Source organism: Cryptomeria japonica, chromosome 11 (genome assembly GCF_030272615.1).
Source record: "Cryptomeria japonica chromosome 11, Sugi_1.0, whole genome shotgun sequence".
NCBI classification, from domain to species: domain Eukaryota; kingdom Viridiplantae; phylum Streptophyta; class Pinopsida; order Cupressales; family Cupressaceae; genus Cryptomeria; species Cryptomeria japonica.
In genome coordinates this window covers 724,538,572-724,562,944 of record NC_081415.1, presented here as the reverse complement: position 1 = coordinate 724,562,944, position 24,373 = coordinate 724,538,572, and the positions used below count along the sequence as shown (strand labels likewise).

The 24,373-nt window shown below is 35.8% G+C and overlaps 1 protein-coding gene across 3 annotated transcripts; it reads right to left on the bottom strand.

Moving 5' to 3' along the window:
• Positions 1-559: 559 nt before the first annotated feature.
• LOC131061249 (SPX domain-containing protein 4) lies at positions 560-23,346 on the bottom strand. 3 transcript variants are annotated; one of them, XM_057994814.2, is made up of 5 exons: positions 23,246-23,346; positions 22,550-22,689; positions 19,649-20,228; positions 1,630-1,795; positions 560-1,425 (listed from the first exon to the last, which is right to left on the bottom strand). In XM_057994814.2, exons 3-5 carry the CDS (start codon positions 20,117-20,119, stop codon positions 1,013-1,015), a joined length of 1,050 nt encoding a protein of 349 aa, XP_057850797.1. In that variant the 5' UTR covers positions 20,120-20,228; positions 22,550-22,689; positions 23,246-23,346; the 3' UTR covers positions 560-1,012. The 3 variants fall into 3 exon arrangements, with proteins under 3 accessions (XP_057850797.1, XP_057850798.1, XP_057850799.1); XM_057994815.2 differs by having other exon boundaries at positions 22,562-22,689; XM_057994816.1 differs by lacking the exon at positions 22,550-22,689 and having other exon boundaries at positions 23,141-23,262.
• Positions 23,347-24,373: the final 1,027 nt, after the last annotated feature.

Below are 24,373 nucleotides of genomic sequence, written 5' to 3'. Positions count from 1 at the left end.
CAATCTTGAACATGACAAACCGATTGACATTTTCTGATGATTAATTTAAATTGTAGCTATCATTAGACTAATTACAACTCTAACCCTAAAATGGTACAATGTTGGACAGAAAAATTGCTATTTCTGAAAGGAAGCTAATGGCCTTGTGTCGACACAAACTGCCTGAATTTATCGGAAGAAACTAATGTAGTCACCCCCTTGATGATATACTAAGTAAAGATTTGGAAAGATCAAAGGATTTCAAGCGAGTCATCAAAATGCATATCCCAGCCAGACAACACTTCAACAAATCACAGACACCTATATAACAATTAAACAGTTATCTAAATTATTTACAATATGTTTATCATTACCAAGGGCAAATTAGTATCATATGAAAGGCTAATTATCAGACCACCAAAAATGGCTTCATTGACATAGGGATTTTTGCACACGAAGGGTAAAATCTAACCTGAGGAGAGTTCATGAACATATTGACCTAACAAACATGTGCCCTTCACCATATATCCAGATTTAGACAAACATTACAGCCATATGATTATTCTTCAACATACATATATAATAACAACACAAGAATAAAACTGGATTTTTAAACAAAATGGAGTAATAATGTGCAGTCACATTCAGCTTCAGTTAAGCCTTGCTTTATCACTGATTGTACAGTTCAGAAGATGCAGAATAAATAAACATAACCAAACAGTGCTAACAGATGTAGCTGCTACTGTTCTTAAAGTTGTTGGCATGTGTCGATTTGCAAGCATTCTTGCACAAAGTTTATAAATTAATCCTCTTCTTTTCTTATCTCAGAAGCAAATCTATACAGTAGAAGTAAAATTACAGCCTTGTTTCTCTGCTAAATACCTCCCTCCCAACTCAGGGTACAGCCACTTCTTCCTGCTCAGAAGAAGGGAAGCCTCCATTTTTTTCAACGTAAGGCTGGCCCATATTTACCTTATTAAAAAGTGGATATAACATTCCCCTAATTCTCTGCCATGCAATTATTCTTGGAATATTAAGAATTTGACTTGGATTTATCAGTGTCAATAGCAACCAAGTCATCGTCACTATTGCTTGGAAGAAAGTGTGAGAAAGATAAAGGATTATACGTAGAACTGCCTCTCCTAAGATCCTTGATAGTTCTCAAAGCAGCAAGCGTGCTTCTGTAAATACTTTCTACGGCGTCTCCTTGAAGTGAGGATGATGTTTGTTGTGAATTAGCTCCCTGCCCTGGCTCATATGTATCAACTCCAACATCATCCACAGGAATCGATGGGAAGATGCTCTGAAGGTTGGCCTCACATTCCTTGACAAGCTTTGCAAGCAGTTCTGTCCTGAAAAATGGCTGTTGAAGAACACTCTCAATAAATGGCAAACGTAGCAATGCACCAGTTCTCTTATCATATTTTTTCAAAATTTTCACCAATCCTGTAATGACAATGACATAAATGACACAAACTCAGTAAATGCAATAACATTGATCAGTAGACCTTGACTACATAACTTCTATAAAACTCAAAGCTGTAGGCACAAGTGTCAATCTTTCTCACTCCATAATACATTATGACCAGTGGAGCTAACTAACTATAGCATGTTTGTAACATTTGCTACAGATTTAGATAGATCGATTACCTGTAAAATTGAGAGCACTATAGTTCTCAAGCAGTACCATCTCACCATGGATAGTGACAATATCTCTGCGGATTGCCACCGTTTCTTCATTGAATTCGTTTTCTGAGCCATCCATTCCATTTTGTCTGCTCTTTTCCTTTAACTGCTCAATCCTTTCCTTGACCTCCTGTAACGAGACCAGTGTAAATTAGATTTCCAATGCAAATGTTTGATAGGATTGAAATATCAGAAATATTAAAACACTTAAGGACCATACAAAGAAATGGGGAAAACCATATGAATTGGATTAGGTTACAAAATAAATTCTATGCATATTGTGCAGCCATATTCCATGCATGGTGTAAGGGGTCCTAATTGGCCATGGTGTTTAAAGTCAATTTCCCAGTGACCACAATCATTTCAAGGCCCATTAATTAAGATCTGCATTCCTAGAATACTGCACAGGCATAAGATGTTAGGAGGGTGACTTTCAGACTTCTCACTTCGCAGATTTAATAAAAATGTGTTGCATTTTCCAGGTTTTTTGTAGTTTTCATTGTGTAAACTACTATACGCACTGGAAGTATCACAAGACCTGAATGCACTTCTCTTATGCCTTTCTATATCCTATGTTAGCTGGATCCGCCTGCACAACAGCTGGATCCGTGTATGGTTTGAACTGGATCCATGATCTGGTCCAGTCCACTTGCACATCCCAACAGGATCCTACACAAACAGTTTCAGTTCGGCTGAGTCGAACCTGGGACAAATTCAGGGGAACCTAGGCAAACCTGTCATTCACTACATGATTTTTATTTTTTATTTTCTACGTTTTATTTCATTTTGCTTTTACTTTAGCATGTATGCCCTAAAACAATTTTTAACCCTAAATGTCACTTCTAAAATATATCGAACACCAAAACAAGTTCAATTTAGCTCACTTCTATTGCAAGAAACAAATATCATACAATGATTGCATTGTCATTCCTATATATTTACAAGTGTCCATTGGCTGCCAGGAAGATTATGTAAGGATTGTTTTGCAAAGAGATAAGTTTTTTTCATTTTTTGTTTCCTCCATTTTTGTTTTACAAACAAAAAACAAACTCTTTGCTTTGTGTTTCTCAGTTTCTTTCATTTTCCTATGAATGTATCAAAAGAGTCAGATTTCATTTATCTATTTTTTGTTTTTTATTCTTTTTGTTTTGAATGTTGTTTATAAACATTCTTAACATAGGAATCACAATGACAGTTAATTCTAGCTCTATAGCTCAACCTAAATTCAAAACAGATCCAAGTTCTCCTGTACGGAAGTATGTTGATATGATACAACCAGTTCTAGGTGGTGGTGGTTGTTATATTTGGATTAGTCAGAGATGTGATCTCAGATGTTCAAATTCACATAGTTGGGTGAAAGCCCATTTGCATGGGATACTTGGACAAGGCATCAAACTTGACCTAGAAAGAATGGTGTACCTATGCCATCAAAGCAAGTGATAGCAAATATTATGGAACGTAAGTGAGCAAATTAACTAACAAGTCGGAGATCACATCATCCCTTACCAGAAATGAACTAACAAATCGAAAATGAAGCCCCCAATGCCCCCATCTAATCCCAATGTTAAGATAGAGAGCCACCAATTTTTGGCCCCTCTTGAAGGTGAAGAAGCCAATACAAACAAAATACCGAAGGGGCCTTTAAAAACTATGTTTCAAAATGAGACTTCTTGCCTTTGCATTGAGTCCAAAATATTATAGTGTTAAGATTCTTTCTATGCCAACAACCCCACATAGAGATTTTGAAGTTGTTGAAGTGTACAAGGTAGCATTTTGTAGATGGTTACGTAATCTGCTCTGCAAGATGTAATCACGAGTGTGTTCATTTATTTTGTACACTCAAATGGTGAAAGTATTAAGGCTATTTGTGATAAATTTAAGAACGATGCTCAGAGTGGGTTGTGATAAATTCCAACACCTACAACGCTTCACAATTAAAGATTTATCACAAGTTTAATAAATTTTTATTGTGTAATCTTTATAGTTTCAACTTCCATTTATAGTTTTCCAATTTTTTTATTTTTATAATATATCTCTTTCATATAAAGCATGATAAATTGCATTCAAAAATAGCAGAGAACCTTAGTATATCAACATTCCAACTCACATCTCTTTTCGTACAAACAACATGACTACAAGGAAGGGGACACGAAGTTGTGGCATATAAACCCAGAGCATACTAACTTGGATGCTTCCACTTCCCAACATAGTGTACTTGAGAAGTCCGAAAGCCAACACACTTTTAGGCAAGTAGCACTTCCACAGTACTACACTACTTGTGGTTCATCTAATGTTCCTACATCATCTAATGTCAACAATGATGATGATATTGATGATTTGGAAAAGCCATTTGATGGTTATAAATTTAAAACTAATTGTTGAACTTGATATTATTATTTTAATATTGAACTTGAGGTTTCAACAATGAATATTTTATAATATTTATCATTTTTGTTTTGAATGACATTCAAATTTATGTGATTTTGTTGTTTATGTGATGCTATGTGATATTATAATCTTAATTAATGCTTTAAGGCTCTGTGTATGTGTGTGTGTGAGAGAGAGAGAGGGAGAGAGGAGCTATTTACCTTTTTTTTTGTATAGATGAACCAAAAAAAAATTGCCAGATCTGCAAATTGGATCCAAAAACCCGAACCAGTAAAATAGTAACATATCTATCTATATAATTATTTTAATGACCCTAAAGAATCCAATAATAGCAACATGGAATACAGGCCAGGCTAGAAAGGTCTAGCATCAAATCAGCCTTTAAGTATGACAAATAAGTTACCATAGGCTATATAAGGTTTAAGTTTTAAACCGCTGGGCATTGATTCACTCCCAAGGAAGGCTGTATCATACATTAATTTCTACAACTCACTATATGCTCATGAATTGCACGTCAACAGCGTTTAATTGTTTTCTCTAATCACCAAAGTATTATGTAGATACAAAAGTATTCCAATCACGAATATTAAGGCCAGTTGAAACTTGAACTCAACTGCTTTAGATGGCTGCAGTTAATCAAATCTGCAGTATCCCTCATGCAGGATTAAAAGGTGGTTGGGCAGCTGCTTCCCCCACTAGTGTAAGTCTGAACCTTCAGGACTTCTTCCATATGTAGAAATCCATAAAAGATCACTGAACTACTAATTGCCAAAGATTTTCAGCAAACATCAACTTGTGCACCAACTCCACATTTGCATGTTCTATCAATATGGTCTTAATGGTGCCTATTGTTGAAACCTATTAAAACCAAATATTTATCCCTGTGGAGGTGAAACTATTTTATCCTACATCCAACCACATCTACTTTCTTCATGTTCTATTTTGGACTTAAGGACAAAAGCTCTGTGCATTAATTACTGTTCCTCAAGATGCCAAAGATGGAAGAGTGGCCTATTAATTTTTAAGACCATTCCTTTAAGTTGGAGGCTAATGAGGAAGTACAGGGTGATACGAGAAAAGTGAACATAGTTCCCTAAAAATTGTCCTGTTAATTGTGAAGACTGTTCCTCTAAGTCCCAGGCTGATGAGGAAGGGTGGAATAATGTGAGAAAATGAGAACCCAGTTCCCCAAAAAATGAGACTGTTCTTCTAAGTCCCAGGAAGATGAGGAAGGGTGAGTGATGCCAGAAATGTGAAACTAGCTCCCCACAAATTGCCGGGAACGAAGATGACTTTTTTCAATTTGTTCATATTTATATAAATCACAAACCATTCCTCCTGCCAATAGTTAATAATGAAAGTTGGACTGTTAGAGACTGATAAGAAGGCTTTTGTGAGCTGTTTAGAAGGTCAGGGTCTTGATCTTCTGCTTTTGCAAAAGTCAAGTTGGCTACCTCTATAGCTTGAATGAATCCGAGTTTATTGGAATTAAATGCTCTTTGTTTGAAAATTTGTCATGATCATGGCAAGGGTGGAGCTGTTATTGTCAATAGACTCAATACTGATGTTGCACCATGTAATTGATTGTTGTGTCAAAAAAATTCCATGGGTTTGAATTTGGCATTCCATCCTTGCATACTTTGAATGATTATCTGAAGAGCTCTGTTTTGTAGAATTCGATGGCTACAAGCCAGAAAAAGTGCTTTGGAAGCTCAGAATTTGCTTGTCCGGGCAATGAGCTCTTTTTTGTTTTAAAATGAAATGAAATGGGGGCCTGTTGATCCATTATAGAAGACAACATGAAATACTAAGAGTAGTTGGTCCTTTGGTGTGATAATCAACAAAGGAAACAGAGCATTCGCTCCAGGCTTGACATATTTATGATTAACAGGGAGTAATTTGTACTTAGTCTAGTTTGAAATACAATACAGTCCAAGTTTTTTCATAAAACCCTCTCTGACCAACATCCCTATTGAATTGCCCTTTGCCCCTGCCTCTTCTCTGTTTGTCAAAATTCTCATGTTCAACAGGAGTTTTAAGCTGCATATTTCTCACTTAAAAGAAATAGACTGCTTAGATGAGATTAAGATGTTGTGGAAACTCTCAGAAACTGTTATAGATTGCTTCAAGTTCAATTTAATATTCAGTCGTAGTAGAACTTTCTGAATGCAGCAGTGGAGCTTTGTAGGGCCTGTCACAGAACTAAAGCAATACACAGGAAGAGATTTTTACAAGATCTTAACAAAAGCGATCAAGTTTGAAGCTACTATATTGGATCTGTCACATCTTTGTAACCTTTTTAGAAATTGTAATGAAGCCTAGTGGAGACTATATTAGAGCTCACCAGTCTTATTTAGCCAAGGGAACAAGGATGAGGTATTTGGCTATTTAAATTAAAGACAACATATTCCAAGTTTCTTTCTTGTCATTTTGAAAGCCAAGGAGAAAATTGAAAGGGTTGACATGGGGTCCTCTAATCCAAAGGAGATTAGAGAACTTCTTTTATAGTTTGTACAAGAGCTTGCTCCAATCAGAAGGCCTAAACAAACAATTGTGACTAACAAGGTGCCTCTTGGAGCATGATGGTGTAATGTCCCTAAATTTAAAATGCCCAAATTCTGCCCTAATTATTAAATGTGTAATGTCCCTTTTTATGGAATGCCCTAGTTTTACCCTGAACTACTGTTCTCAATCAATAAGGGAGGGTTTAAAAAGAGAATACCAGTGTTCCACGGATGTTGGGGACGGGGAGACGGGGGGACGCGGGGATGGGCTTCGGGGACGGGGGGACAAAGGGAAAAAGTTTCGGGGACGGGTTTCAGGGACGGGGGGACTTGGGCCTGGGAGGGGGAAATGCGTTTCCGTGGAACACTGGAGAATACCTTTATCTTTAAAGGAAAAAACATGCAACAAGTTAGGAAACAACTTACAACTATAATACATAAAGTAGATAACAGTACTCTACACTCATTATGTTGCACTAAAGAACACGTTCTTGATATTTTCAAAAAATCTTACCAGAGCCAAATTCACTGTGCTTTAGTCATATCGTATTGAGCTCTATCTAGAATAACGAACCCCCTCAATTCTTTGTGCAACATAGCCTATTTCTTGGTTATGTCAATGAGTTGTCGACAAGCATTAATGATGTTGATGTTCTCAACAAGCTTGGGTGATGAGTTGCTTTTGCTTCTTACAGCTACAACATTTATAGCTGAGGGGCCTACATATATTTCAAATTTCTACTTCCAGATCATTCAATAGGCAAGTCTGACTTGAAGGGAAATAAATTGGGCAATACACAGGCTTTGGATTGTGAATGGATGAAAAAGATACAAATACAATCCCAAAATTCCAATGATTTTAGCAACAACTATGGAGATTTCAAATGCATAGGGTAATGAGGACTAAGAATAACCTACCAAATTATTAACATGCTAAAAGGAAGCAAGATACACAAAAATGCTTCCTACACTAATATTCTGAGAGTTCTGCAAATTTCAATTTTTAACTACATAAAGAAGAAACAAATATAAATATTCATAAACAAAATACCGTAACACATATACACATCAGGAAAACCCCCACATTTCAAAGCAGCCCAATGTATTATTTAAAAAACAACACAATTACAATACACTTGTAGAATGAACCTTCAAAGGAGTGCCAATAACTAGAGATTTGGAGGAATTCCGACAACTTAACAATATCTACAAAACTCTTCACTCAACCTCCAGCTTAAACACAAATCCATGAACTAAAACCACACAAAAAGTGGCATCCAAATCTCAAGATGAATCCACAAGCTAAAAATAGCATATTCCTTCCACCTATCATTACCTCATTATAATGCACTCACCAAATTGGATGTTTCATTTTGATTTCATTATCTACAATCAAAGATGTTTTATGATGTGTTATTGCACACATCAAAAGTTGGTCAACAAGTGTAGCTCTCTCTTATAGCTCTTTTATGTGTCCAACAACTATTTACATATGCTATGAAAACATCCAAAGGCCATGACATTAATTCAGGATGCCAATTAGGCCACTTTTTAATAAATTGCAAAGCTTGAAGATACATCCACAACACACATGCCCTTAGCAGTGTTGAACAACCCAAAATATTGAGTTTGGCCAAAAATCAACTCTACAGCTTAGAAATTGAGTTTTTTAGTTTTAAAACCCAAAATTGCACTTTTTGTAATTTTAACTTATTGAACACTATTTGGGTACCTTTCCTAACATTGTTACACTTATCGAACACCATGCAAGTTAAGACTTCAATTCACAAAATCAAAAGATGCAATGGTCAGATTTAGATCTCAAAAATCCCCAACTTAACACACCACATCCTAAAAGATTTCTTAAGATCATACAACAATTTCTTCAACTTACAAACCAAATGTTTTTTACTCTCCTCAATGTAGTGCTTCAATGATCTAATATAATCTCTTGATCCAAATCATCGTGAAGGAATATTGTCTTCACATCCATCTGCTCAACCTCACGATCATATATTGCAGCAAGAGACAACGGGAATGGATGTTAGCTTTGCTACTAGAGAGAAAATATCACCATAATCCATTCCCTTGACTAGAAAAAAATCCTTTGCAACCAATCTTGCATTGTACTTCTTAAAATTGCCATCAGACCTTATTTTCCCTTTGAACACCCATTGCATCCAATGGGCTTTCATCCATCAAGCAAAAGTTTTGGGTCCCATGTGTTATTTTTCTTCAAAGCAGCCATCTCCTCATCCATAGCCACCTTTAAAAACTGCATTAATAATGCCCATAGCCTCTTTTTCAGTCCTATGTCCATAGATGTTAATAACAAAAGCAAAAATACATCTCCAATCAAAGGGAGTACCTTGTCTAGTTGTTATCTTGGACAAGTGGACCACCTCACTTACTGAGGTGGAGGTTCTATCTCCTCTTCAAAAACACTCTAAACTATTTGAGCTCTCCTCCTCTTCAAGGCTTTCATGGGCTTCTAATTCAACCTTCTAAATCTTTCGAGTTAGCTAAACAACATCTTTCTTTTCATCTTTTTTTGGCTGCAATATTGTGGGAGAAGTCTTTACTTCTCTAAAGATAACACTTTATTGTACAAAACTTTCTTAGCCACAGAGTCTCAAAACTTGTATCATTTCACACCAACACCCTAGCCAATGAAGATAAATTGTATAGCCTTGTTCTCCAAATTTGACTACTTCTCTCTAACCACATATGAATATGCTTTGCAACCAAATACTCGAAGATGTCTTAAAGAGGGCTTTTGCCTGACCACGCCTCAATAGGTGTCTTGCCAACAAAAGCTGATATAGGAGACCTATTAACTAGGTAACAAGTTGTGACAATCACTTCCATGTCTACCCAACTAAGCATACTCCTAGCCCTCTCCATTAATGTCATGTTCATTATTTTTGCAATTCCATTTCATTGAGAGGCGTGCAAAGTTATCTTATTTCATTCTATTCCATGATCCTAACAAAATCCATCAAAATCTCTTGAGCAAAACTCCAACATTATCAAAATCTTCCAACCAATCCAATTCTTTACAAGAGCCTTACACTCTTTAAAATGACCAAAGACTTCAGATTTACTTGTAAGGAAATATACCCATGTCCTACTGTAATCATCAATGAAAGAAACATAGTATAGAGATTTGGAAATCAAAGGAACATTAACAAGACCAAATACATCTAAAATAATTAAATCCAACACCCCAAAAGATTTATGAGAACTAAAGTAAAATTGAGCCCAATTTTGCTTTCCATATACACAATGTTCACAAAACTTAAATTCAAGATTAGAATCATTTAACCTCTCAACAAAGCTTTTATTTTTCAAGGTCCTTAAACCCTTCTCACATATGTTACCCATCATTTGGCGCCATAGCAATTTTTCCTCTACTAGTAGCTTAGTCAAGCATGAGCACCTTTAGGTAACCAAAAAGCACAACCATTAGTACTAGACAATACGCCATTTTTTGGTTCGTTCCAATGGTCAATTAAAGATTCTACAAATCTCTTCACTACAAAAATTGAAGAACTATTGCACTCATTCATACATGTAGCTAGCTGAAATAGAGTCTCGGTCTTAACATCCTAAACAAGGACCATAACTCCTCTAACCATCTTGCACCCTCAACTCCAAAAAGTAAATTCAATGTCAAACCAAGGATATGTAGTACACCATTGATCCCATTCACTCATCTCTTAGGGAATCAAATCAATTCTTTACCACAACCAACAATCTTTAAATGAGAATCATTTCGAAGGCAAACCTTCGCACCATCATATTCTTCATATTTTGTAAACAAACCTCAATGTGAGGTCATGTGGAAAGAAACGAGTCTATCAAGCACGCACCTTCCAAAGCATGAGTAGTCAAGGCAGCAACAAAAGCAACACCTTCAAACAAGGAAGATCTCTTTGACTCAACATCAAAATTTACCTTTTTCTTCTTCTCCTCATTATAGTCTCTCTTAGATGTCTAGCTTTGCCAAAATTCCAACATTTTGTCTTTAACTTACTAGGAGATTTGGATCTCCCATAGGATATGGATCTAGGCTTATCTTGTTTTTGTTTCTTATCCTTGCCTTTTTTTTTTAGATCTTCCACAAACCACTAGGCCCCCCTTAGCCAACTCAAACGTCTTCCTTCTTATCTCTTCATATTGCAAAGATTTTTCCATCCTGAACTTGGTGGTACCACTCCCAATGGCCATAACTAGGTGGTCCCATGAATCTGGCAAAGAACACAACAAAGTCATACATCAATCTTCCTCCATTTTCTCCCCCACAAAGTGCAATTGGGCAACTACAATATTCAAGATATTCAAATGTTCAACCATAGACCCACCATCCTCCATCCTAAGTGTAAGATTTGGCTATGAAGGTAGCCACCCAAGATCTATAGACCGGATGGAAAGCACAACAACAAGAGAAATCATGTGACAAGAATAAACTGTATTTTTATCAATGATGCAATACCATATGATCCACTGGATAAATGTACATAGGCCAAGGTGAGAACATAGGAGTGCATAAGACTATGAGTGTCGTAATCTTATGACATGAGACAAAAGTGAAAAGCTATCATGCCACCTAAAGTGGAAAAGTGATAATGTCATAACACCACTAAAGGTGGAAAAGTGCAACCACAAAATACAATGACCCAAAAGGCTCCAACCCTCAGGGAAGGTTCACTACCTTACAATAATATTCAGACTACAATCCGGATTACACAAACTGCAAAGATAGCATCTGCTAATGCCTGATGACAATTCTGGTTAAGCTCATTTGTCTGCCTTGCAACAATCTTTGCTCAATACATCATACCGAACGATAAATTTGCTTATGCGCACATACACCACTCTCTGATAATGCAGACACCACATCAACACCCAAAATACATGAATGACACCTATTTATACAATTCATCAACCTTGACTGCAACGTCGACCAAACCCTCAACTCTCAATTACAAAATTACATCACATGATACATAAATTGATCACCGGACCAATACAATGCCATAGACGACATAGCATGGACCTAAATCAAATCCTTGAACACGCACCACCATCAAAATCTCGCCAAGATCAACCGTAACATGCTACACCACCAAAAATACCACATAATACGAAGAATATCACCGGATCAACAAAATCACTAATACCACGCACAATGATCAATGTGGACCACCAAAACAAATAGGACACGATCAGGAAACACCAACAAGCACGTTAGAACCATCCGCAATAGCTGCACCAACACCACTTAATCAAATCTCCATCGATCAACGCGCTAACACTCAAGAACACTTATCAGCAGCAATTCGGACTAAAAAGATAACTTGTGGAGCACCAAATCACGAACCATCTAAAATGAAGATACACATGAACATCCAAAACATTCTCCCAAATCCACAACCAAAGATATGATCATACCGGAGCACAACGGATCAAATACCAAACTCTGCCAACCACAAAACAGAAAGACTAAACCTCAACCGGATCAAATGATATGATCAAGTGAACTTTTGGATCACTGAAATCATCAGCAAACCAAATCAATTCAATTCAATTCTTTGCAATCACCGGAACACCAAACACAGGAATATGTTGACATCAATGATAACAACATATCCTAGCAACAATATCCAACAATATGGGTCTTGACTACTAGGCCATGTTAGATACCCATGTACAAATGCAATGTAATCTCTCACAAACAAAGAAAGGGCGAAAACCAAAAGGGAAAAAACCCCCACCCAAAAGAGAGATGAAAATACAAAAGAACTCTCAAACAAAAATGAGGGCAAACCTCGTGTGAGGAAAAAGTCCTCTCTCCCATAAGAGACAAGAAGAGAGACCAAGTAGCCCCCCCTCGATGTAGAATGTGCACCAATGGTAGATGCTCCAAGATGGATGTAGAAGCTGCTCCATGATCATTGAACAATGTTCCTCCCCTTGGGAAGAAACAAAACCAAAGGTATATGTATGAAGTCTCTCCAAATCCTAAAAGGAATATGTAGGAAGAAATCTCAAAATGTATGAAGTCTCTAAAAGCTTCTCAAGTGTCCCCATGTCGATGCTGAAGATTGCCTCTTCCAAATCAAGTGTACTAGGCCACAGTGCTGAAAAAGACAAAACAAGATCTAGTGAAGATGAACGTAGAACATAATCCAAAGACTCAAGTGTCTCCTCTAAAGATAAAGAGGCCTCTCCAAATATTGTACATAAGTATCCGCAATCACGTCAAACTTGAAAGAATGATCATGTAGAGAATGAACAAGAGGGTCAGAGTGCTCCCTTGCAACAACTGAAAAAGGATCATCTCCATCAAAGAGAAGGTGTATATCATCAATGATGTCTCCCAAATCTGTAATGTAGTACTCCATAAACAAACATGCAATGTCTATCAAGTAATCATCCCAAGGAACTTTATCTAGAAGACAATTTATATCCTGCTAAATTGAATCACAGAAAGCCAAAACTGTAGCAACACAAGCATCATCAAGAGAAAAAGTTGATGTGATATCAATAGGAGGAAATGAAATGCAAGGCTCAAGAACTAGATCACATGTGAGAACACCCAAGTTCAAGTAGCCAAAGTTCTCGATATTGGAATCCACACTACAAGTGTGATCATCACCAAAAGAATCAAAGACATCAATAGGAACAATGTCTAAAAAGGAGTACAACTGAGATGCATGATCCACCACCCCAGTAGCAATGATAGCTCTACTCTCCAAGTCTCTAATGATAATTGAATCAAGAGTGAACTCCACAGTCTTCCTTGCTGCACCATGAGTGATTTGATAGATGGAAAGAAGATTGTTTGTCAAGTGAGATACACATGATACATCTTTGAAGGTTCCATCCCTAATATCGATAGATCCCTTCCCAATTACATTCATATATATATGATTGCCCATCAAAATCAATCGCATGTTGCAAGGCTCAAATGAAGCGAACATGGACTGTGAAGATGCCATATGATGAGAAGCCCCTAAATAAATCATGACACTTGTAGTAGCACAAAGAGCTTGTCCTTTGCTTGTCCCAAAAATGTTACTCTTTCCCTTATCAAATTCATTTTCTTTGGAAGAAGAAGCTAAAGTAGACATTTTATAAGGCAAATTGATTCTATTCTTCTCAAGAAGAAGCTTCAATTCATCAATATCCTTCTTATAACAATGGTGTTCATCATGTCCTAACTTCTTGCAATATGCACAAGTATACTTCTTCTTAAATGATTTCCCCTTAGGAGAGGATGTAGAATCTCTTTGTTTAGGAGAGAAAGATTGTGCTCTATCCTTCTATGGCTTTGGCTTTGATTGCTTCAGCTTCTTGTTGGAACCTTTCTCATGATTAGCCACCAAAGCATGTGACTTGGATGACTTGAGAATACCCATAGTGTTCAACTTTGTTTGTTCAAGCATCAACATCTCAATGAATGAATCAAAGGATAGTGTATAATAGGCACTCCCCATTGTCAACTGATGAGTGTGGAAACTAGAAACAAAAGTTGCATACTCGGAAGGAGGCTTGCCCAACAAATTGAAGACCAGTTGTGGATCCTTCTTCTCAATGCCACAATCCTTGTGTTGTGCTCTTAGTTTATTTGCCTTAGTGACATAGTCTTAGATTGTATCAAAATCCTTAGGATCCAAATTTAGGAGATCGCTTTCAAGTGTGCATCCTCAAATCTCATCAACTTGACCATACAATTGACCAATTTTATCTCAAGCTTCCTTGTTTGTCTTACACTTTTAAATATGAAAGATAAGAGCAGGTGATATATACTTTCTCAATGTACCAAGAGCCATAGAACTTTTAATGAGCCATTCCATTTTCAAATTAGCATCAACATTAGGATTCGGCATAATGAGTTAAACCTTTTTCCATTAGTTTACTTCGTGTATTAACTTTCCATGTTGCATAATTATGTCGAGTTAAAAGTGAATTTAGGAGAAGCCATAATTGAAAATAAAAAGAGCACAAAGGAGAGAGAGAGAGAGAGAGAGAGGCACAAGCACACAAGACACCCCCCAAATTCACTCAATCAAAGAACCCCCCCTAAAATTATGATTTGACACTATATACTTAGTGTGTGTACAATGGCCACTCGCAAACAAGGCAAAGTGGACTTTTGATTTCATTGTTTACAACTACCACAATTAAACTAATCAATATGCAAAAGCCCAAACTATGATTTATGCATTACATTTGCCAAAAATAAGCCAAATAAGTCCATGTGCTAAATTTGTAATCACAGTGACTACAAACTGATAGCACCACTATAAAATATAGAAAAGAAAAATGCACCTGAAAAGGAGTCTATATGAGATCAAACGATGCCCCAAAAATTGCAAAAATAAGGATTCTGTAATTTTCTAAAAAATTCGTGTACGAAAATCAAAAAAATCCTACACCATTGTGAAAAACACAAAACTCTACCCCAAATTAAAAAATATTACTCGAAAAAAGGAGTTTGAATGACTAAGATATAGTTGTTTGAAAATCGTCTGCATATTATGATGCCTAATCGTTGTCGCACCTCCAAACTTCAAATGTGATTTAGCCTCTAGAGTCAGATTTGGACGAAACAAAAGGCGATTCTAACTTTCTCAAACCTCCTGAATCCAATGGTGGCCTCAAATTTGACCCAGCAAACTCCAATTTTGACCTGCAACAACAAAAAGTCACGAATCCAAAACTCCAAAATTGCTCAAAAAAACTCTCCAATGGCAAACCAATGGCACTCTATCAACTCAGAAACCATGTAAGATTTGGCTATAAAGGTAGCCACCCAAGATCTAGACACCAAATGGAAAGCACATCAACAAGAGAGAAATAATATGTGACAATAAGAACTGTATTCTTATCAATGATGCAATACGATATGATCAACTGGATAAATGTATATAGGAGACCCCTTGGTTATATAGGCCAAGGTGAGAACGTAAGAGTGCATAAAATTATGACAAGTGTCGTAATCTTATTGTTGGTGTAAATAATTATTCATCGTGGATATTATTACACTTTACTTGAGTTTACTTAGGTACATGCATTTAATAGTAGTTTGGGTATGAGACACTTGGGTGTTTGTGCCACATTGGGATAGTGTGTGTAGAAGAATTTCCACCTTTTATGGTGTTGATCTTATCTTGTTGTTACATTCCACCTCATGTGGAATATTTTATTGTTTCTCCTACCTACCCACACCTATTTCCTACCTACCCTTGTTTCTTATTGAACCACATGTCATGTTTGTGTGCTCACATATCTATATAGCCTTGCCTATATAAGCAAGCTCATCTACATTGTTTGCACGGACAATCATTGAACATCTTGTAATGATCCAGTTGATCATATTTTGCATCTTGATAGAATACAGTTTATTCCCATCATATATTTTGTCTCTCTTATTAGTGTTTTCCATTGCCTCTAGATCTTGACAAATTCTCACCTGGTATCAGAGCCATTAGAGTGTCATTGGATTGCCAATTGAGAGAAATTTGATGCTATTTGGGGTTGTGTATTTTGGAGCTTTCTATTGCAGGTTTTTATTGGAGCTTGTTGGGTCAAATCTCAGGTCACCATTGGATTGAGGAGGTCCAAGAAAGTCAGTTTTGCCTTTTGTTCCATCCAAATCGGACTTCGGAGGCCAAATCTAGAGGCATTTGAAATTTGAAGCTGCGGCGGAAATTTTTCAAAAATTATAATTTTCAAACAATTTTCAAATAGTGATATCTCACTCATCCAGACTCCTTTTTTCGAGCATTTTTTTTGTTTTGGGGTAGAATTTCATGATCTATACAATGGTGCAGGAGTTTTCTGTTTCGGATACAGGTGTTTTGGGGTAGAATTTCATGATCTGTACAATGGTGCAAGAGTTTTCTGTTTTTCGGATACAGGTTTTTCGGAAATCATGAAATCCCGATTTTTACAACTTTGGAGACTTCATTTGGGCTCATATAGACTCCTTCTCAGGTGCCGTTTTTTTTTAGAGTGCATAATTTTTTGTCTACTTTCATAATCTTTCATTAGTTTGCAGTGACTTTGAGTTGAAATTGTACTTTCAGTATTTGGTCATTTTTTGACCTATTTGGTATTTGTATTTTGCTTGGATCTCAGTTTAGATCACTAACAGTATTTGTTGAAGTCTCTTATATCTCATTTTGAGAAGTTGTAATCATTGAAATTAGAAGTCCACTTTGCTATTATTTGCAAGTGCCAACATGATCTTTTTATGGGGGGTCAGTTGTTCATTTATATCTCTTGGTGAAATTCCATTCGGAGGTATCTTCATCTGCAGTATTCTACAAGGCTTCTTTGTTGGTGGCATCATTTTCATGTTTCCACATTTGAATATTTTATCATGATGTATGTTCTTGCTTGAGCAATGTTGTACTCGCACTATCATAAAGTGTCACACCTCTTTGTATCTTGTCATTGTTGACTATTTGATGTAATCCTCTTGTACACATAGATTAGGAATATCTTGTAAGACTTGGTGCATGGGTCTAGTTGAGACTTAGATTGTACACATTTGTGCATGGCTCCCATGAGACTTGGATTGTACCAATATTTCTGCCATTTAAGAGTATCCAGATGATGCTCAAAGCAGGTTGTCTCCATGCTTGATCTTCTTTTTGTTGCAGCAAGTGATTCATCGTCATCGACTTGGTACCTGGTTTTGTCACACTTTGACATTATTGGTGCAGCATAGGCTCTCTTTCTTCCTTATGGGGAGGAATTTTGGTCATCATCATTGGACCATCCTTGCAGGAGATTCGACATTGAGGGGGGGCTTCATGGTCTCTTCTTTTCATCATTGAGAGCATTGTGTGCTTTCATCATCTCTCTTTTAGGGGAGGGTTTTTTCTCATTGGATTTTTTTCTCTTTCCTCGTTTATGGGAGATTGCATTTGCTGCATTTGTACATGGGTACCTAACATGGCCTTGTAGCCAGAACCCATCTTGCATTGCTTAGTTGCATTGTAGACTTTAGTGCATTTCCTTAAGTTGCACTTAAGGGGGGGTGTTGGTGTAAATAATTATTCATCATGGATATTATTACACTTTACTTAAGTTTACTTAGGTACATGCATTTAATAGTAGTTTGGGTATGAGACACTTGGGTGTTTGTGTCACATTGGGATAGTGTGTGTAGGAGAATTTCCACCTTTTATGGTGTTGATCTTATCTTCTTGTTACATTCCACCTCATGTGGAATATTCTATTGTTTCTCCTACCTACCCACACCTATTTCCTACCTACCCTTGTTTCTTATTGAGCCACATGTCATGTTTGTGTGCTCACATATCCATATAGCCTTGCCTATATAAGCAAGCTCATCTACATTGTTTGTACGGGCAATCATTGAACATCTTGTAATGATCCAATTGATCATATTTTGCATCTTGATAGAATACGGTTTATTCCTATCATATATTTTGTCTCTCTTATTTGTGCTTTCCATTGCCTCTAGATCTTGGCAAATTCTCACACTTATGATATGAGACAAAAGTGAAAAGCTATCTTCCCACCTGAAGTGGAAAAGTGCAACCACAAAAGGTGGATATGATAAAGAGATAACATGATAAGTCCACCTAAAGTGGAAATGCTCCAACTACTCGTATGTAATTCCCTAAGTAAGCTTAAGTAAAGTATATAATTAGGAACTAGGTGAGAAATAACCAAGGTAAAATACCTTAATTACACCAACACTAAGGGTATAAAACTTTCTCGAAAAAATCTTATTCACCAAGGATTTAGCTTGATAAATTTCTGCAAGCCATTTTAAAGGCTCACTATGGTAGTCTCTTCATACACATTCATTAACATCAAATCAGCCAAATTGAATCTAATGAAACTCTTTGCTTTTCTATCCATCTTATTCCAATCTTCTTATGATGCAGCTACAAGTTTGGATCCAAAGACTACAACTCTTAGATCTTAGTCTACAAGCACATCCTCCATCTTGGGCTTCCAAAACTCAAAGTTTGTGCCTAAGAACTTTTCCATCTCTATCTTTCATGTGCTTGCTATCTCTTCCTGTAGAAAAATCAAAACCTTCTATGTGCAAAATACTACTCAAACGAAGATTAGCACAAAAGTCCCTCTACCCAACACTTAAAATCTAAGGTGCTCTAACACCAAAAGAAGGCAAGCAAGGTACACAAAACACTTCCTACACTAAAATTGAGTGTTGTGCAAAATTCAATCTTTTAACAATTACAGAAAGAAGAAACACATATAAACATTAAATAAATAACATTTGAGCCTTTTCAATCTCTTATTACTTTCAATCTCTTATTCGTTACATCTAAGTCTTCTTTGCTAATTTCAGTGTTACTACTTTCAGTCTTTTTTGTTAATTAATATTTTTGAACAATTTATTAATTGGATAAACATTGATGATATCAGTTTTCCACAATCCATTATGTTTCTTGTTGCAATTTCTGGATTTGATTGTATTTCTATTTTTGGATAAACATTATTTGACAAGTAGTTTTACAATAACTTGGGTTGTAGTCTGCTGTTCATCAACAATGCATGTTGCTTTCTAGAAGTTGCAATATGAGATCAAATGATTTTTAAAAGCATCATATTAAAGTTTATATACTCTTTAAAGGAGAGTTAGCGACCAGCACCAAAAATGAAATTTTATACAAGTGAGTCTAAGGATTTAAAATCTATCGCTTGAACATCTCTTATTTGTTGCATTTGAGTCTTTTTTTGTCAGTTTCAATGTTATTACTTTCAGCTCCAATAGAGCTAATATGAGGCATGTCTTTTAGTTTTTTCCCGATAGGTGGCCAAAACAGTTTTAAATTTACAAATACGTCTGTATTGTTAATAAATTATCACTCACTTTAAAAACAAATGCAAAACTTCAAAAAAAGAGAACATAAAGCATACACAATAACAATAAGGAATTTGTGGAAACTGTCTACATGCAAAACATTGCTAATCAAAACAATCACCAACTTGCAGACGTGAAATGGGCATTCGTTTTAAAAAATTTGTATACTCATAAAACATCAACTGAATATCAGGAGGAGTTTACATACCTGCAAGTAAATGACATACTCTTCTTCCTTTTCTGAGAAAAAGTTGTTGAATTTCTCTAGCTCCTCATAAATGAGTTGAATGAAATCTTCCCCTTCAAGGACTCCCTTCTTCCTTTCTATGTTCCTTTCTTCATGGACACTACATTGACTTGACACCTCATCATTTGTTTCTATGATCTTTGGGGCAGGCTTCAAACTACCCACTTCATCTCTACTGTCATTTCGTAACCCCTCTATACCATCCGCAAGGACAGAACTGTCCTTTCTAAGCTCGATAAGAGCTGCATCTACTACTGATGTGGTGTTCCCATTGAGTGGAGGACTAGGTGTACAGAACATAACAGCTTCTAAATACTCAGGATCTGAGAGCTGCTTGAGCCTCTTCTTGAGAGGCTTGTAAGACAAAAATTTATCTCGCCACTCAGGGAGAGTTTCCTCCATCTGGATTTGAAGACGTTTACCAAACTTCATGATTCCTCTTGTTCTTGTTTAGCACTATTGTTTATATTGTATCAACTAATAGATTGCTATGGTACCTCAAGGAATAACCAAATGAACGATTATGGCTTCAATCTTGCATCTGCATCATTTCACAAAGGCAAAAAAGGATATGCCAGATCATTTAAGAAATTCCAAGTAACAGAATGAGTAACATTTTTTTTCCAATTCCTCTATAATCAGAAACAGATATGCATACCAAAAGCATTAGTATACCTCAATAAACACCCAATCTTTAAATCAGAATAAAAAGGCTCCAATATTTCAGACGAATAAAAATGCATTACTCAATTCTTCCTTATTAGTCCAATCCCTAAACAAGCACATTATTGAATAATTATTATGTGTGCACAAAATGCAATGCTTGTTCAAGAATGCATGCCAAAGAAAGTGGAGAGTTGATTATCTGATCATACACAAATTAGCTTAAGTATTATTCATGTGCACAAATCATAGTAATTCTCCAATCTCCAAATTCAAAGAGGCAAAGAGGAGATCCTAAAAAACATATGCTTCAATGCATTTTCAATCTCTCACCAAATCATCACAAGTGAAGTTGAATATAGATAGAGTAATCACAGGCTAGTAGATAGAGTATTCACAGGCTAGGATAGTCGATATTAACAAAAGAATAATGGGATATGTGGTTGAAATTTTATAGTTCATACATGAAACTGTAGAATTAAAAGGATACCATTTGTTTGTATAGATCTAAGAACCAATTCACCAACAAAAAAGCAAGTATCAGCCTGAGTTTACCAAGCACTTTCTTTGGATTTATGCTTTCATAATACAGAAATGAAGAAGATTTTGCACACAAAACTTCATGGGATATTGCTCATCAATTGGTTAATGTTTTGACATTTAATTTTTAAGAACTTGCCTATTTATATAAATTCCGCAAAATGCCATCAGAATTTTTTTTGAAGTACAACTAAAGTGACTACATAAGGCAAAACTCACAAGATCTACACTTTTTTCCTCATTTTATAACATGATGTGCCAAATATTATAATATTTGTACTAATTAGTACAATTTCTATGCTTTTTCCTTCAATATTAGGCTTAGTAAATAATGTTCATATTTACTGGTAGAAAATGAATCCAACAAATATAATGTATTTTGTGAACTAGAATTTGGAGATGGTATAATATCATATTAACTAGAAATATTAACAAGCTATACTGTCATTGTAGAACATGGTCCTGTTCCTCAAATTTGCCCTCAGTTTGTCTGAACCAAAAAGTCAATATTCATATTCATGTCCAAGATATTGTGTACCATGCAATATAGTTACTCCATGGAAAATTGATAGTCCAATTAAAGTTGTAAATCCACATTCATGCAAAAGTGGATGTAAATATTATAACTCAGCAAAAGGTCACGCAACTCCATGACCCTGCAGTGCAAAGAGAGACTAAAGACCTTGGACCATATTCTATTATGAACTAGCATTGCAACTGTCAAAGTGACCATGGTTCAGATGTTTGAATCATAAAGAGTCGATCACAGTTCCTAGACCTTGGAAAATCAGCATAATAAGGCCTGTAATTTGTGGGAAAATCTAATGACCACTTATACCTTAGCAGCGTAGTCCAATGAAACAAATCATATAGGCTGTTTCAAACTTCAAACAAAAACCAAAAATTACAGAAACTATAAACCTCTAGACCAGATATCATGAAGGTTGTCTGTTTAGTTGCAAGATTTCAGGCTAATCCGAAGCAGTCACATGAGAAAGCTATAAAGAGGATTTTTAAGTATTTGAAAGGGACTCTGGATTTTGGTCTTTGGTATAAGAAGAATGAAGATTTTATGCTAAAAAAATACACAAATGCTGACTGAGTTGGAAGTATGATGATAGGAAAAGTACTAGTGGTGGTGTTTTTTTCTTGGGAGACATGTTGGTTTCTTGGTTAAGTAAGAAACAGGATTCAGTATCTCTATGTACTGCAGAAGAAAAACACATTGCAGCAGCATCTTGTTGTACTCAGGTTATGTGGATGAAATAGACTCTTAAAGATGTCAAAGTGGCATATGATGAAGCTATTCCTATTATGTGTGATTGCACTAGTGCTATAAACATTTTAAAGAATCTGTTAATGCATTCAAGAACTAAACATATCTCAATCCAATATCATTAATGATATCAGGTTAATGATATCCAGATCATATAGGCTGTTTCAAACCTCAAACAAAAACCAAAAATTGCAGAAACTATAAACCTAGAAGGTCAAAGCTATTGCCATTTCCACTGCAGTGTCCCTCAAGAATCTCATGGAGGGCATTCAAACCAATACACGATTATATCCAGACATATAATATTGTAACCATATTTATCCATTAATATCTCAAATTTTTAATATAATATATATAATGATAGATATACATATATTTTATACCAGAAGTGTTACCAAGAGACGAAGAGGAATCTCGGAGACGGAAACACATCTCTGGTACCGAGAGATCTCTCGGAAATGGGAAAAAAATTTCAGAGTTTCCATGCGTCTTCAGTGTAATATCCTAACTTGAACTCGAGCACCTATTCAAAATTAAAATAATTTGAAAATATTAAAAACGCATAAAAGTGACCACTGTCACTACTATCTATCTGATCGTCATCCACCAACCCCATGCCCTAATCTCATAACCTTAAAGTCCTTATAATGCATTCCAAAAATCGTTCAGAGTCGTTTCAGAATTACATATACAATTCATTTCGTTACGGTACAGTCCTCGTCTCCCAAACCGGTACCCGTCCTCTTCTACCAGAGACATTGATCAAAAAAAATAAACTTGCAGAAGCTATAAACCTCAGGAAACAAAACAAAAAAGAAAAGTCACCATTTCCACCTCAAATTTTATCAGACTGTCAATCTTTGGTTAAAAATATACAAAATAACATGCCTCTTGAAAACACGAAACAATGGTGATAAGCGGAAAAGAGAAAAAACATTAAGAAAATTAAGTTATCACGATCGAAAAGAACCTACGCCGGCCAGAAGCACAGCAAGAGAAATTCACCGACGCAATTGAAAAAACGCAGCGGCACGCAGAACATTGTAATGAAGAAAGAATTAAGAAATGAAAATGCCTACCTTACTCGAAACCGTCTGCGTGAGACTCTGGACAAATGAAGAAGATGAAACCCTGGCGGAGTTGAACTTGGACGGATGCCTGTTTCTAAAATCTATACATATCGGTACAGAATATTCTCCGGCTATATTCGAATACATGTGGACCTTACTTTAATGCGCACCAGTTGCCAGAGTCGATTCTTCCGATAAGGAATATAATCTTCAGGATACCCGCATCATCTTTGCTTTTTAATAAAATATTTTATTTGACTTGGATATTCTCGGACTCGATACCATTCTTTTATTAGACCTCCAATCTTGCGGACGCGAAATTAATTCCAAACAAAATTAACAAAATATGTGTAAAATCCTCCATTAAAAAATGTTACTCTTTTTTCAAGTTTTTATTATAGAGTAAAAAATAACTTTAAGGTGATCTTGATTAATATCATGAAATGTTTCTCTGAACACATAAATCTATCTATTAATTAAATGAATATTTAGTATTTATTTGATTATTTAACCATCAGTCAATAGTTAATTAAATTGATATTTAATTAATTCATTTTAAACATTTTTTTTTATTAATTAAATAAATTATTTAATTTATTTAAGTTAATTCATTAAATCATATTCTAACAATTAATTAAATGAATAAAACATATTTGTTTAAATTAACCCCTCTCCACATTGAAAATAAATAAATAAATATTTATTTAAATCTCTAATCCCCCCCCCCCACTTGCATTCCCCTACAAATGCAAGTTGCACCAATAAATAGATTTTATTTCTAAATAAAATCATATTTTTTCTCACCCACCAAACCCACTTACATCCTAAACCCCTTCTAGATTCTTCTAATCCATTCCAAATTAGCCTAATACCCCTCCCTAATTATTGTCACATTCCTAAGCAAAGAGAAGTCACTTCTCAAAGCCTCCAAAGTCTTTGAAATGCATTAAAGGTTTTTTTTATCCTTCAACAAGTTAACCTCCAAAGTCTTATAAACCATTTATGGCTCTTACATAACCATTAATGGTTAAACTGAACTCACCCACATGGTTAGAGGTTTTCCCTCTAACTCAACCCTCATTTAACTCATGGGTCTCTTCAAGCATTCATTGCTTTGACCATGGTTATCCCCATTGA

Bases quoted from the DNA above. Each gene is read 5' to 3' on its own strand.
- LOC131061249 (XM_057994814.2), bottom strand. From the start codon at position 20,119: ATGAAGTTTGGTAAACGTCTTCAAATCCAGATGGAGGAAACTCTCCCT. The intron at 1,796-19,648 runs GTATGTAAACTC...GTCTCGTTACAG, and splicing joins AGTATGTCATTTACTTGCAG to GAGGTCAAGGAAAGGATTGA. The intron at 1,426-1,629 runs GTAATCGATCTA...TTGTCATTACAG, and splicing joins TAGTGCTCTCAATTTTACAG to GATTGGTGAAAATTTTGAAA.